At 43.8% G+C, this 13,954-nt stretch overlaps 1 protein-coding gene across 1 annotated transcript in view; it reads left to right on the top strand.

The window, feature by feature from the left end:
• Positions 1–1,360: 1,360 nt before the first annotated feature.
• Positions 1,361–13,954, top strand: part of MAP1B (microtubule associated protein 1B) — a 70,952-nt gene continuing 58,358 nt past the window's right edge. Inside the window, exons 1-2 of the mRNA XM_040580299.1 lie at positions 1,361–1,811; positions 6,512–6,613. Of these exons, the coding sequence (XP_040436233.1) occupies positions 1,430–1,811; positions 6,512–6,613 (484 nt within the window). The 5' untranslated portion in view covers positions 1,361–1,429. The remainder of the gene's footprint in view (positions 1,812–6,511; positions 6,614–13,954) is intronic.

Raw genomic sequence — 13,954 nt, forward strand, 5'->3', positions numbered from 1 at the left:
CAAATGTATCCCACCATATCAGCCAAGGCTCTCAGTGCTGAATTTATGCAGAGGAACTAGTCACACTAAAACCACTAGGTGCTACACGCAGATATAACCCTATGGGACCAGCACCTACAACAACAGTGTTTCCATCTTTGTGGGTTTGTCTCGGCAAGTAAGACAACTCAGTGACCACCTGAAATGCATGTTAACTAGACTGAGTCCAGTGTGCCCTTGAACAAAGTACATATTCTGAGAAAACAGGACTGATGTATCGTTCGTCCAGGCAAGTACGCTGTGTTTCTGAGCAGCAGGCAGTGCATTTGAGCAGTCAGTACTGGAAGGACCTGCACACAAAGAAGGGTCTTCTCAGTCAGGGTCCAGAGGTTATCTTAAAAACCAGGCTATAAAAGTTCATATTATCTCCTAGGTCACAGTGAGATTTCTCTTACATCACTTGAGCCATATAAACATTTACACTATAGCCATACACAAGCTTAGTGTAAACCAGTGCTTTGCTTCTATCAGTAAAGTGAGAAGAACATCTCAGAGAGGCTGATTTATCTGATTGCTTTATCCTACTTTAGAAGAGGGTAAGACACTTAGAAGGTGACTGAGTTTGTCTCTTGAGTAGGTGTCAGTGAATATCAGGAAGCAGATGTCTAACTTTTAGGTGGAGAGGAATGAAACCTTTGCTTTTGTATCTGTAGGTGTTTTCTGACACCACTGTTCCCTGGGATTGCTTAAGCCTGGTAAAAATTAGTTACTCAAAGCCCTTTGAACTTCTGGAGCCTTAAGAGTACGGATTTCAGCAGCTTGTCCAAACCCAGTGCTTTTTGTATGTTAAGTCATATAACCATGGGCCTTGAATGCACGCAGAAAGGCTATTTTATGGAGTAAACTGCTTTCAAACGAAAAAAGGTAGCAAGACTACTTAGATTGCTCGTTGTGTGCATGTGGGAAGTATGACTCAAATTTTGCTGCAGTGCTACAGCAAGATGCAGGAGATGGGACCCATGCCTTGGACCTGGAACTGCTTTTTCATCTGGTAGTGTCAGGGGTGCAGCTGGAGCCCCGACGCCAGCTTCCCCAGGTGAGCTCCCCAGGTCTGCCGGGGGGGCGGCGGGGCATCACCTGCGGCTCCTCACTGCCGTGCTTCAAGGCTGGGACCCCCGGGGGGCCCTGGGGTGCCGAGGCAGCAGGGCCAGGGCCAGAGCCGCGCAGCCCCGGCGGGGTGGCGCCCCGGAAGGCGCACGGGGCGCGGGATGCCCGGGGTGCGCGGGATGCACCGGGGGCGCGGGCCGGGGGGCAGGGCGGCCCGGGGGTTCGAGCCGGGCCCTGGGCGCACCCCTGGGCGTCCCCTCGGGGCGTTGTTCGCCCCCCCGCGTCCTTCCTGCTTCCGGGGGCCGCCGCGGGGAGGATTTGCCGCAGATGACATCAGCTGTGGATGCTGGAAACGCGGCGGCGGCGGCGCGGGGATGCGCCGGCTCCCCCCCTTCCTCCTCCTCCTTGCCAGGACCCTGCCCTGCACCGTCTCCGTATAAAAGCGCCGCCGCCGCCCGCCCGCCGTCACTCCCTGCCCGCCGCCTGCAGAGACAGTGCCGAGTGGCCCTTTCTCCTGCCAGCGCCCCGGAGCCGCGGGGCGGAGGCGATGGCCACCGTCGTGGTGGAAGTGGACTCGGAGCCCTCCTGCAGCATCCCCAACCCCACCTCCCCCTCGCCCAGCCTCTCGCACCGCTTCCTGGACAGCAAGTTTTACCTCCTGGTGGTCATCGGCGAGCTGGTGACCGAGGAGCACCTGCGGCGGGCCATCGCCAACATCGAGCGAGGTGAGGCGGCGGGGAGCGGGCACGCCGCGGGCACCCCCGCCGGCGCCTTCCCCCTCCTCGGACGCGGCGGCGCTCGGCCCCCCACGCCCCCTCCCCGCGGACACACGCCCCGCGCAGGGCACGGGCACACGAGTCGCCAGGTCGCGGTCTCCGGCTCGTTACCCGCCAGGGTCCCGCCGCAGCCCCCCGCCCCATCCTTCCCCGGGAGGGCGCGGGCGCTGCGAAGCGACGGCCGCGGGGCCGGGCCGCGCTGCCGCCGGCGCAGGGAGCCGCAGCGTGCTGGTCACCCGCGGATCCGCCCGGCTGCGAGACCCACGCCCGCCATCGCCGGGGCGGGGGCCGCGGTGGGAGCCCGCCGTGCCGCCCCGCCGCGCCGTCCGCCCGGAGACACCGGCGGGTGGGCGTGGCGCAGTCCGCACTGCGGTCTCTATGGCAGCCCGGAGCGGACAAAGGGCGGCCGCGGCGCCGGCGGCAGGCGGGGATGGGGATGGGCTGGGGCTGCGGGGCGGCTGCTCCCGCAACCCCCGGCCCCCCCGCCAGGCCGAACCGGCGGGGCTCGGGGCGTGTTCCTCCGCGGCGCGGAGCGCAGCCCGCCTTTGTGTCCAACTTCGGGCGGTGAGACTTGTCTCTCGGCTGCAGAGCGGTGCGGGACCCAACCCTTTTGCGCGCACATACGTGTATTTCAATAAAGAAAAACCGCATGGGTAGCACGGCTCGTACCTGCGTGCTCGCTCGCCCTCATCATTGTCCCGCTGCGGGCTGCTTTGGTTCGCTGTTTATTTGTCCTTTTCTTAAAGCGGCGATACGGGCAGGTATCACAAGTGAAATGACAGCGTTGTAAGTTCTCGATGTGTTTTCTGGTACAATAGACCGCAGTGTACATGCAGAGGGGAGAAAAAGACCCGTTGCAGTAATAGTGGTATGAAGCACAAAGAAAATTGTTGCCGGACCATATAGTTTGTTAAACTCAATTGATACCTGATTTTGTAACATATATTTTTGATCTGGGCTGGTGAAAGCAGAGATTTCAGAAACCTGCCATTGTTAGAGGGGAAGAGACCCTGGAATGGGGAATCGGCAGCAGCCTTGTCATGTAGGTGTGGTTCAGCGGTCCAGCTAGGACTTCGTTTGTCTCTATTGTTGCTTTCTTAGGCATTGTTGCTCTAGCTGGCTGTTTCTCTTGGTTCTTTTTCTTGCCTGTTTGTGGCAAAGGGCAGCCTTATCACAGCTAACCAGCTTCGCCATGACCTGTTCATCTTTATTGCTACCATTGTCTCCTAGGGAGAACTACTGAGGCATCTATGCTTTGTCATTCAGAGCCTCTTCAGCATTGCACCTCCCTAATTCTATCTAGTTTTTGGTTGTGTCAGAAGTGAATTGGCTGCATTTTAATTATCTTATTAAAAATTATAAAGCAAATGGATAAAACTTCTGCCTTCAAGACAGCTGATGTCATCCTTCATCTGAAGAAATGCTCCTCAGTCTCTTCTTGAAGCTTCTATTGTACAGTTGCTGCTGCATAGCTCAGTTGCTGCTACCTCCTGCCACTAAATACAACACCCACTTACAGTTTTACATATTCAGAGGGAACGCTTTGGCCTTTCTGTTTGTTTTGGATTAGAAGTCACCTTGCTGCTCCTGGTGTCAGATGATCTGCTTGAGATTTTGCCTGCTAGGAAAAAAAAACTTGATCAAATTTTTGAAGTACACAGTTCTGGATGAGTACACTGGGAGTCTGAAGTTCTATTTGCATGAGGCTAATAGGGGCTTCACCAATCTCTTTCTTTTGCAAAGTGTGCTGTAGTCTGGAAAAACCTGCTGCTTTCAACATTTATTCTCAACAGAGCCTTAAATGCATTTTGGGTTCTTGATAACTGCCTCAGTGTCTTTCTGGTACATCTGGTACATCTCCTGAGTAATGTCACTGAAAAGTGTGGATTCATGCGCCAAACTGCAGAGCAACGTGTCAAAGAAAACATCTGCTGATAACACATCAGTGGCGTGATGCTACGCAACCTGGTGGAATGCAGAGTCATTTCTTAATATATCATGAAGAGGGAATGGCATGGAGAGATGCATTTTCATTAATTACATTTGGGATGTGACTTTGCTACAGAGGCAATCCTGCAACCCACTATCCGCCAAGAAAGAAGAGGGGATGAAGAAAAAGCTTCAAGATTTTTCCACTGATTCAGCAGATGCTACTGGGTGTGCCCTGCCTGCTGTCTGATTAGTTCTGTGTTACTGGCATTTCACTCTTAAGACTGCATAAAGAAGGAATAGCTCCAGTTCAGCAATGCTGCCAGGAGTTACATCCATGCTGTTAATGATCTACGTCATTGGATTGACCTTGGATTTTAGTTCCAGATTTACCTGTGTTCTACCCAAACCTGATTTGGCTATTTAATGTATTTAATACGTTACGCTACTTCATAATGTACATGCATAATTTTTGCATCCAGACTGCTGAATCATGCAGCTGCAGATTTGCAATATTCTATCCAAATTCCAGCTTCACAGCTTTAGCAGCTTCTGGGGCAGCTGTGTGTATGGGTTGTCTGGGCTTTTTTTTTTTTTTTTTTTTTTTTTTTCGGACATTGCCAGGCTCAGGAGTCTTGACTACACATAGTCAGAATCCTAACCCCACAACAAATTTGGATTAATGACAAAACCAGCTAAGGATAATGGACAGACCTGATCACCAGCATTGCTGAATCATAGTCCCTATTGCTTAACTGACCTCCAGAAAGCTTTGGAGTCTCCCCACACAAGTTTTCTGCCAGAGGCCAGCAAACTGTTTATCTTCCAGCTTCTTGAAGTTCAGTGCTCATTCATTCAATGTACTTCATCTTTGTGATCAATGTCAGTTTACTAGTCATAGTTTTCATATGTTCTGTACATATGTCTTATTTTATCATCTTTACTTTCTTGCTCTTAAATATTCCAACACCTGGAAAACATTAAAGCCTGCTGAGCTGTATTCGTCTGCCAAAACTACGCCCCAAAAATGCACCATATGGCCAAGAGATTTTTGGGAAATGAGAATGAGTCTTGTGGAAGAGCCTCTCTGCTGATGCCTCTGAACAACGATGCATCAGTCAGGAAGTGGAGGTGGTGGGTTATAGCTCAGTTATCTTTCTCTTGAGTGGTTATGAAACACACAGAGAATACTGTGTTTCCAAATTTATTTAGAATTTCAAGTGGCAACTACTTAATAGCTGGTAGCATATCCCAATATTAAGCATGCTCCTACCTGGATTGAGATGCTGACAAGGCAAAGCCCTGAATTGTGACTGAAGAGGCTTCAAGCTTTTGAAATGCTTATGTTCATATTTGCATGGAGAACCTACCCAGAGCTACAATGGGGAGTGGCACTGTGGATCTGGCTTCTTTGCTCTTCCTGCTCTTTTTTCTCCTCATCCTTCACCCCTACAATATGGCTTCTGCCAGCACAAGTCCTGACATTTCTTTTGCCTTGAAAGAGAATGTGGCATGGGAGGTAGCATTGACACTAATGTTCACAGCCTGAAACTCTCATGGAGTTACCAACAGGAGTGTTGATGCTAGTCTCACAGTGAGAGGTTGGCCACACGCCTCTTCAGGCATCTCCTCACCAAACCCCAAAGTGATTTAACTGAACAATTTCATGCAGAGGGATGGTCAGGCCCATGGGGAGGGCCACCAGACACTTCCTCACCTGTAGTCCCTTCTGTGTTTGCCAGCTAACTTGTTTAATGATGCCCCTTTAGGAAGAAAAATCTCTGTGATGTTGGTGTTCAAAATTGCAGCAGTACCTGGACTTACCTGTAGTGCAACTGCCTGCTCATTATTTTCCAAAATTAGAAGATTTTTCAGAACAATCTCAAAATAAGAAAATCATAGAAAAATGTTAAGCATGTTCTCCCATTATTTATTTTTTTCTTTAGCCATCAAAATCTTATGGAAAGAAACTATACATTTGTCTTTTGGCTGCAATGACATTTTTTTCCTGGTCAAATTTCAATCCTTAAGAATGTATTTTGGAATAATACTACTTTTTTATCGTATGTGTCAAGTCTCTCACTTTCTAAGTAGCTGGGGAAAAACAGTAGGGAGTAGAGATGTGCCGTTTAGAGAAAAGATCAAGCATAGCATTTTTAAATCTCAAAACTATAATTTTGATACTTCATAAATAAAAGATCACTTAAATTTTAATTTTAAATATGTGATGCTTCAAAGCTTTCGAATGAAGTCAGCCATGTAATACTTTGAATTTAAATATTAATTTGCAACATGCTAGGTGATGCTGTCTTTTTTTTCTCAGAAGGACAAGTAGGGTCCGGCAATGTGATTAGTGTCCTTGACATGACTCACTCTTTAGGTTTTGTAAACCAGTGAATTGCTATTCTAAAGTCAATTCAGGGATATCAGTAGCTTCTTCTAACATGGCTACTGGGACATCGGACCAGCAGTCCTAAAGCTGGGGCCCTAAAGGTTGATCACTTTTTGGAAAGGCAAATTTCCTCTTGCTTGTAACTGATTCCTGTCTAGAGTGCTCCTTTTGAACACTCAGCACTTAATGGCTGTGTGCCTTGAAGGGAAGAGAGGCTGGATTTGGAATTTAGAAATGTATGCAAATAGCTTGTATGCAAATGGAGAAATAGTTAAAACTTTCAGTGCTCATGTATCAAGCTAGATGTGTTTCATATTTTGAATTTTAGGAATCCGATCATGGGACACAAACCTCATTGAATGCAACTTGGATCAAGAACTGAAACTTTTTGTCTCTCGCCATTCAGCTAGATTCTCTCCTGAAGTTCGAGGTGAGTTTTTTGGAAGTGTTTGACGAAGTTTGAGGTTTTTTTTTTCTTTTGTTTAAGAGCAGAATTAATAAACATACTCGGGGACTATATGGCCTGCTTTCATTTGTGATTCTTGACAATGAATATTTTTTTCCTTTATTTAAAATATGACTTGAAAAATTACAATTTGTTTTAACTTTCTCACAACTTTAAAATAATCAGCCTTTTAAGTTAGCTTCATATATATCACCATGATTACTTTTGTAGAAGGTGCTAGTTTTAGGGCCACATTAAAGTTAAGTAAAGCTCACTTTTTGACTGAACAGTTCACGTTACGTAGCACCTATGTGGTAGTCCCAGAGACTAAAGCTTATTGTGGTAGGGAGAGCACATACAAAACAAATAACCTGAATGGTTAACTCTGCAGTTCAATAGAGCCAGGAATGGTGTCACAGCTGTTGTGCAAGCGTGGCTTAATCCCTATACTTCTTCCCAGAGGGCTTGGACTTTATTCTTTCTTGGTATGAAAAGTTGAGGGTTGGAGGGTCTACCTTGACTCACAGGAACTGTCTTTGGCTTGTATGAGTAAATTAAAAGTTTACAGGTCTTGTAAGACTAAATCTCTTGGGCTGCCTTCTCTTCAAGCCTGTCCTTCCTTTGGAGGATTCGTACAATACAGCAAAACAAAACAAAGAGTCCTATTTTGTGAAGTGTAAAATTTCATTTTGTTCTGGTTGCATGGGAATCAAGTGTGGTAAGTTTTCTAACACCTTATTACTGTGCCAAATGCTGAGTAAGCATGGGTGCAATTAATCACCATTTCCATGTGAAAATATGTAACATTCTGAAAGGAGTAGAGGTTGCTTTCATTGGTGAGATCATCGTGGCCATGTGAATGTTGACTAGTACAATCTAGGACTGACAAGGGTTATAAATTCCAGCTTCAGGAGCATCTCTTAAGTGTGGTGAAAAAGGGCTATGAAATTTGTGTCATGCTACTAGATCACATTCCTGGGGTCAGTTGCTATGCACTGTTGACAAAGACCACCTGATGTCTTGTTAGCATGACAGCATTGACCTGATGGTTTCAAATGATGTATCAAAATGTCTTGTGTAACTAATTATTTTTGTAGTGTACGTTATAGCAGTTCTTACTATACTTCCCTGTATCTATAGAGACTAAAACATTGCCAGAATTAAAGAAGAAAAAAAAATATCTATGATTCTTTCACTGGTTTGAAAACCAGCCAAACCAGTACAACAATACTCAGAGTGAAGATTTAGAGTCAAGGCATATAGTTCCAAATTTACATGGAAATACAAACTCAGACCTAGAATATATCTCTTTCATTTCAGTTTAAAATGCATGACACCAATTCATTTTCTCAATGATACTAGTTTCTTTGGTTTACAGAGAGGTTGTTCTCATAAGTGAAATCAGCAGAATTTATCTTTAAGGGAATGCAAGATGCAGTGCATCCCACTTATAACATGGATGTGTTTACTTTAAAACTTCAGTGAGAAAAAAGATCCTGCACTTCTTTAACAAAAATGTTCCAGCATGTCTAATATTTTTTGCTGTCTCATATGATAAATAAAATAAGGTTATGCACCCCTTTTCTCAACAGAAGGATTATAGAATCCTCCAAGAATTTTTCTCTAGGAATTGTATTTTTAGTTGATTTTTTTTTTCTTGTCTAGACTTGCCTATTTAGTCTGTCATTTTGTTGAATTACAGCTTAATTGCATGTGACTGGAATTCATCAGCATCTCTATGACAAGCAGTAATGAATGAGTTTTTCACCACTGCTCAAACTTTAAACAATAAACTGCGAAAATCTATGTTGAAAGAGCATTAAGGGAGCTTGAAATTTGAATAAAGGGAACATCCAGGAATAAAGTGAGTCCTCTTGACCAGTTTCTTGTCTAAAATTTTGTGGGGAAGCCCATTAGCACCTCCAGAATCCCACTGCACGAATCAGAGGATCATTAATTTTAGTTTCTCTCTGGTTCTCTGATGTTGAATCTGCATGAGGCTTCTTAGTATACTCTACTGTTTGGTAGGGAGAAGGGGGTTTTGTTGCCATTTGTTGATAAAATTTTAGAATGTTTGATTTCTGTTACAACACCCAAATGCTGAATTTTGAGTGTTTAACCAGTGAAATGGTCAACGTTCATACTGAAGAGATGATTGTAAGTACATAGTCCCTTATGATCGCAAACTCAGAAATTTTGTGGAATGTGGGTAACTAGGTGACCTTTTGTCCAAGGAAGGTATTTATCCAGGGTGATGGGGTAGTCTGTGGGCTGTAATTAAACAGCCTGGTTTTCAGTCCTTTGAGACTGAGCTCTCTGTGTGACTCGCACATAGGGACAGTTTACTCTTGAGGAAGGGTAGAGTCATCTGCACAGCTCCTAGTGTAGCCAGGTCTGACTCCTGACTGAAGCCTGTTTGATTATAATGTTTAATTATGGTAATTGCAATGCCAGCTCAGTACATGCTTGTATGCTTCTCAAAGCAGCTTGAGGATATGCACAGCAGCAATGTGAAAGGTAGGACTCTTTCTCAAAAGGAAGCTTGGAGGAAATGGGGCCAGCTCTGTCCCCACGCCATATGCCTGCAATCTCAAAGGAGAGACATGCGAGAGAATATGTCTGTCAAAGCATTCATGTGTTTTCACTTGAGGAATTTGACGTCTAATCCTTCTCCCTGTGTAGTGAATAGCAATGTACATATTGATACTGCAGGGAGCATGACCAGATCCAACACTCTTTTTGTGCTCTTTTCAAGGGAATGGATTGTCACAGTGGTATTCGTGCGTGGTATGTTCAGCTGCTGGGCAATTTATGGATGATTTATGATTCCTGAAAAATAGAATTCAGATTGGAAATGCCAGCAGATCTTTTCTGATGCCTTGTAAAGCATCTGAGTTAGCAGACTCCCTAATAATACCAATCTTGCAGAGATGTTGTCAGGTGCTGGTGAAAAATGAGTAACAGAGCTTATTGAGTGGTTGCCAAGACAACAGGCAACATGACTTAAAATAGGTGCTCCAGTGGTTGCCTCTGTTTTCTCTGTCATATACTGACAACTTCCATTGTAAGTTAACATCACAAGGACAAAAAATTCAAATAATAAATTGTTAACATGTACATGCTGAAAAAGGAACTGTGTATCTGGTAGTGAGGCAGAGCAAGTGGAAAGTCTTGGAAAGTGCTCTGTGGAAATTGCTGTACCTACCAATCTTCACTTAAGTATAAAAAAAAAAGTTGCAGCTTCACAAAAGGCCAATTAATGGGATTTGGGGTGTGGGAGAGTGAAGCCATTGAAGGCCCTTCTGCAAGTGTTTCACTGGGGACATTTGACTGTCGCATTGGTGTGTATTTAAACCCTTGTCTAAATGAAGTCTGTTTTATTGAAATAGCTCTTCAGCAGGTAGTCACTCCTAACCTTCCAAGAAACGCTGCTCAAGCAACACACTGTGGCTACTTTGTCCTGTTAAGAAGAATGTGTACCTGTGGAAGACATGTTCCCTATCTGAGGAGTGCCGGGAGGTCTCCTGTTGCTCCTAAGTCAGCAGACACTTCCTTACCTGTGTCCTAGACTATTTTTGCAAGCCTGCCTGTGGCCACCTCAGCTAAGTGCAAGACATGTTCAGTGTCCCCTTGGCAGCCACCTGCATCAGCAGTTTGCTTGCCTCCTTCAGGCTTACTAAAGGTCATTGTTCTCCAAAACTGTCATTACCCCAAAAAGCCTTAAGAGCTTCCATCTGAAAGTTACCATTTCAAAAGTTACTGTTTAGGACTGTTAGTATCCTGTGGAGAATTTTTAATCTGGAAATTTTAGTCATCAGTGCCCACAGCTCTATGCTTCACCAAAGTGGTCTATAGTCCCATTGCCTTTGTTAAAGCAGATCTAAACCCAGTTAATATCACACTTAGTAGCTTGCAGTATGAACTCATGGAGTTGCTGATAAAATCCTGAAGAGCATGGGTTTAGTGCTGTTTTACTGAAAACTGCAGTTCATCACAATTTGTCAAGTAAGAGGACATAGGCACTTGAGCAAAACGTATCAATTAAAATGAAAGAAAAAGATCCAAGAAGTCAAGACCAGATTTCTTAACTAGTATCAGAGCAGCATCACTAAGTACTGAAGAATTAATTTTGCTTAAAATCTTGAGTACCCTGGTATGCACATTTAGGGACTTTGTATAAATATGATTCTTCAGCTATTAGAGACCGTAGTAGCTGGAACAGCTATTGCGTGGAGTCATTTTAGCTTATTATATGTTTGGTGAGGTTAATTTTAGTTGGCTACCAGACTTGTTTTGTGTCTCAAAGTATTTGTGCCTCGGAAGAAAGAAAATGGAGGCAAAATAGGGCTTGAATAGGGAATTGAGCTGACTAGCATGGCTGCAGCTGTGAAGTGTGTCCCTGCAGGGCATTGCTGCCAGTGGTCCAGGGCTGCAGTCATGGGGCTGCCCAGCAGTACAAGCAGATCAGCGGTGGGCCTCTTGTCTGCTCATGAGCTTTTCTTTGGGGGAGGTTGCTAGGATTTTGGTGGCTCAGGAGAGGATTACAGTGTAACAGCCTATGTGTTTAGGTACATGAATTGTCGAAGCCTTCCTTTGTTAGTACTGATCAAAATTCCAGTGATGGGCTAATAAGTAACTTTTTTTTTTTCCAGTGAATAAATTGTTGCAATTGTGTCAATCATTCTGGCACTAACTTCCATTTCTGCTTTTTTAGGAATGATCTCAAGGAAAATTAGCATAAACTTAAATTGCTGCCAAAACACCAGTACCTGCTGATGCTAAGCTGTTAGCATGAATCAGCAAAATGACAAAGAGGTTATTTTTAAATGCCTTGTATCACAAGTACATACAATGAGTTCAGAGTAGCCCATATTTTATGGGAACAGGTTTTCACCTGTGTGAGGCAGCTAACAGAGTCATGGAATTAAATTAGTTGTGAATAATGACAGAATTTTAACTCCATGATGAAATTTGAATCCCTCTTTCTCTTTATTAGAATTATTATCCAGCATACCTAATGGTATTTTCACAAAGCTTGTTTTCTTAAAAGTTATTTAATAAAAGCTTACAAAATTATGCATCTTCATTTGTCCCTTATGAGACTCCTTAATCTTTCTTTCCTAACATTTTGTCTACATGGGATATCTGAAACTGAAGGTAATATTTTATTTTTGACCCTTGCTCAGTATCATTTACAGATGACCTGTCTCTCATCTCTTCCAGCATGGATTTTTAATAAATGTGTAACTAGAACATCACTGCCACTTTTCATCTAGTTACTGGTTGTCACTAGCAACATTTTTGTCAGATGCCTATTTTTCTTAATTTTGTGAAGACATTTGTTTTTAATTGACTAGATTTTCTATTACTTTCTGGTACAGTGTAGTGGTCACTTGAGAGAGGTATTAAATGTTTGTAATTGTAATCTGAAGGAGAAAAGACTTGATCCAAAGGCCACTGAAATAATTGGATTGGATTTTGGATTAGAGGAATTAGTATCTAGTATTATTAAGGTTGAACAAGAACCAAATTTTCCCATAATGAGGGAGAAAGCAAAGATTTTAAATTCTTTCTTGCCAGATAAAAATGGTGTTTTATTTGCAGTGATCTGCCTACCACTGTACTCAGTAACAGGACTAGACTCAGAGAAGAGGTGAGACACACAGTCCTTGTCTAAACAGAGTGGCACAGGCAGCATGTGTTCATTCCTGTTGCTACCTGTAAAATCACAGTTGCCACTGTGGCTGCTGCTGTCAGCCTTGCAACAGTAGGAGGAGGTCCAGCTGTCCTCTACCTTGTAGAGACAAATGCAAACAATGCACTAGTGCTGACCACAGATCCAGGTGCTCCTGTCTGTAGACTGCCGGGAGTATCCCATAGTACCTCACAGTCCCTGTGAGCAGGTAGGGAAGATACACACTTTAGTCAGCAATAGTGACAAATAGAAAGCCAGATAGTTCTGTAACAGAGGCCCATGCTTTTGCATCAAACCCCCAGACAACCCCACCAAAAAGGCATGATGGTTACTTTTGGCTTGTAGTCACCGATGGTAATCTGTTCCTAAAGTTGAGAAGAAAACCCAGTGCTCCTGATGGCCTGGGTTTGCATGCTGTCTGTGTGTGCAGCATAGACTCACAAACGTAAGGACATGATTCTTCTGGTTCCTGACTTTTCTATACGTTGGAGTTAGTCTGTTTATGATTCAAACTAGTTGCTGATATAAAAAAAAGTTTTTAAAATTTTGTATTAAAATAGTAACTAATTCAGAAACAAATTTGTGTGAATTTCAGTATTACTTTGGTGTTGCAACTTTATGTGTTTTGGTACTTGAGAGCTTGTCTATAGTGGAAGATGAGTCACTGTCCTGTGTCCTTATTTCCCCATCTTCTGCATAGCTGTATGGGGAGATTCTGCCCATCAGAACTCTGGGAAGCTTAGGGATTATTTAAAACAAACAAACAAAAACCTGGGGTTGGGAAAACCACAACAAACCCCTCTTCCATGATAAACCATGTTTTTGGCTTTGTAATCTCTGAGTGATTCTAACGAGCTATTGAAACTTTTACCTGGAAGTTAACTTCCCCCCTGCCAAAAGGCAGCCTTTGGAAGTTGTCCCAGTTTTATGGCAGTTCTGTAGCTCTTCTGGAGAAAAGACTGATCCCAGCTTCAGCTGCCATGTCCTGAGACACAAATCAGCTTTTCTAGGTCCTCTAAGCACTTTACAGTGGATTAAGTTCCCACCCTGTCCCTAAGAGACTAGAAAGAGCAAATGCAAAAAAACTCCTAAGGCAAGGTAAAGATGATTTACTAGATGAAGGAAAGAAGAAAAAAACAAGAAGCAAAGTGAAGGAAATTGCTCACTGTCTCACACAGGCAGCCTGAGTGTACTGAGGGAGCTGGCAGAAGAGCTCGCCAAGCTACTCTCCATCATTTATCAATAGTCCTGGCAAACCAGGGAGGTCCCCCTTGACTGGAGGTTAGCCAGTGCAACACCCATCTACAAGAAGACTTGGAAGGTTTAAATATTTTTCAATACTACTTGTTTTTTGTAGATTTAACATTTTCTGGCAACTTCATCAATTTTAATCTTTATGTCCACTTTTTCAATAATTGCATTACAAATGCCTTCCTTTTTAGATTTCAATCAACTATATATAAAAAAGTTTGAAATGGTCTTTTGTTTCTTTTTTATTGTGTCCTGCAACATGCTGGATCAAATTAAAAACATACCACCTTTCAACATGGAAGACATGGATGTCACTAAAAAAAATATCCAGATGGAGATGGCGTAATATTTAAGTGGCTCTTTAAAAGTAAGGATGGGTT

The sequence above is a fragment of the Falco naumanni genome, chromosome Z (assembly GCF_017639655.2).
Source record: "Falco naumanni isolate bFalNau1 chromosome Z, bFalNau1.pat, whole genome shotgun sequence".
Classification (NCBI taxonomy): Eukaryota; Metazoa; Chordata; class Aves; order Falconiformes; family Falconidae; genus Falco; species Falco naumanni.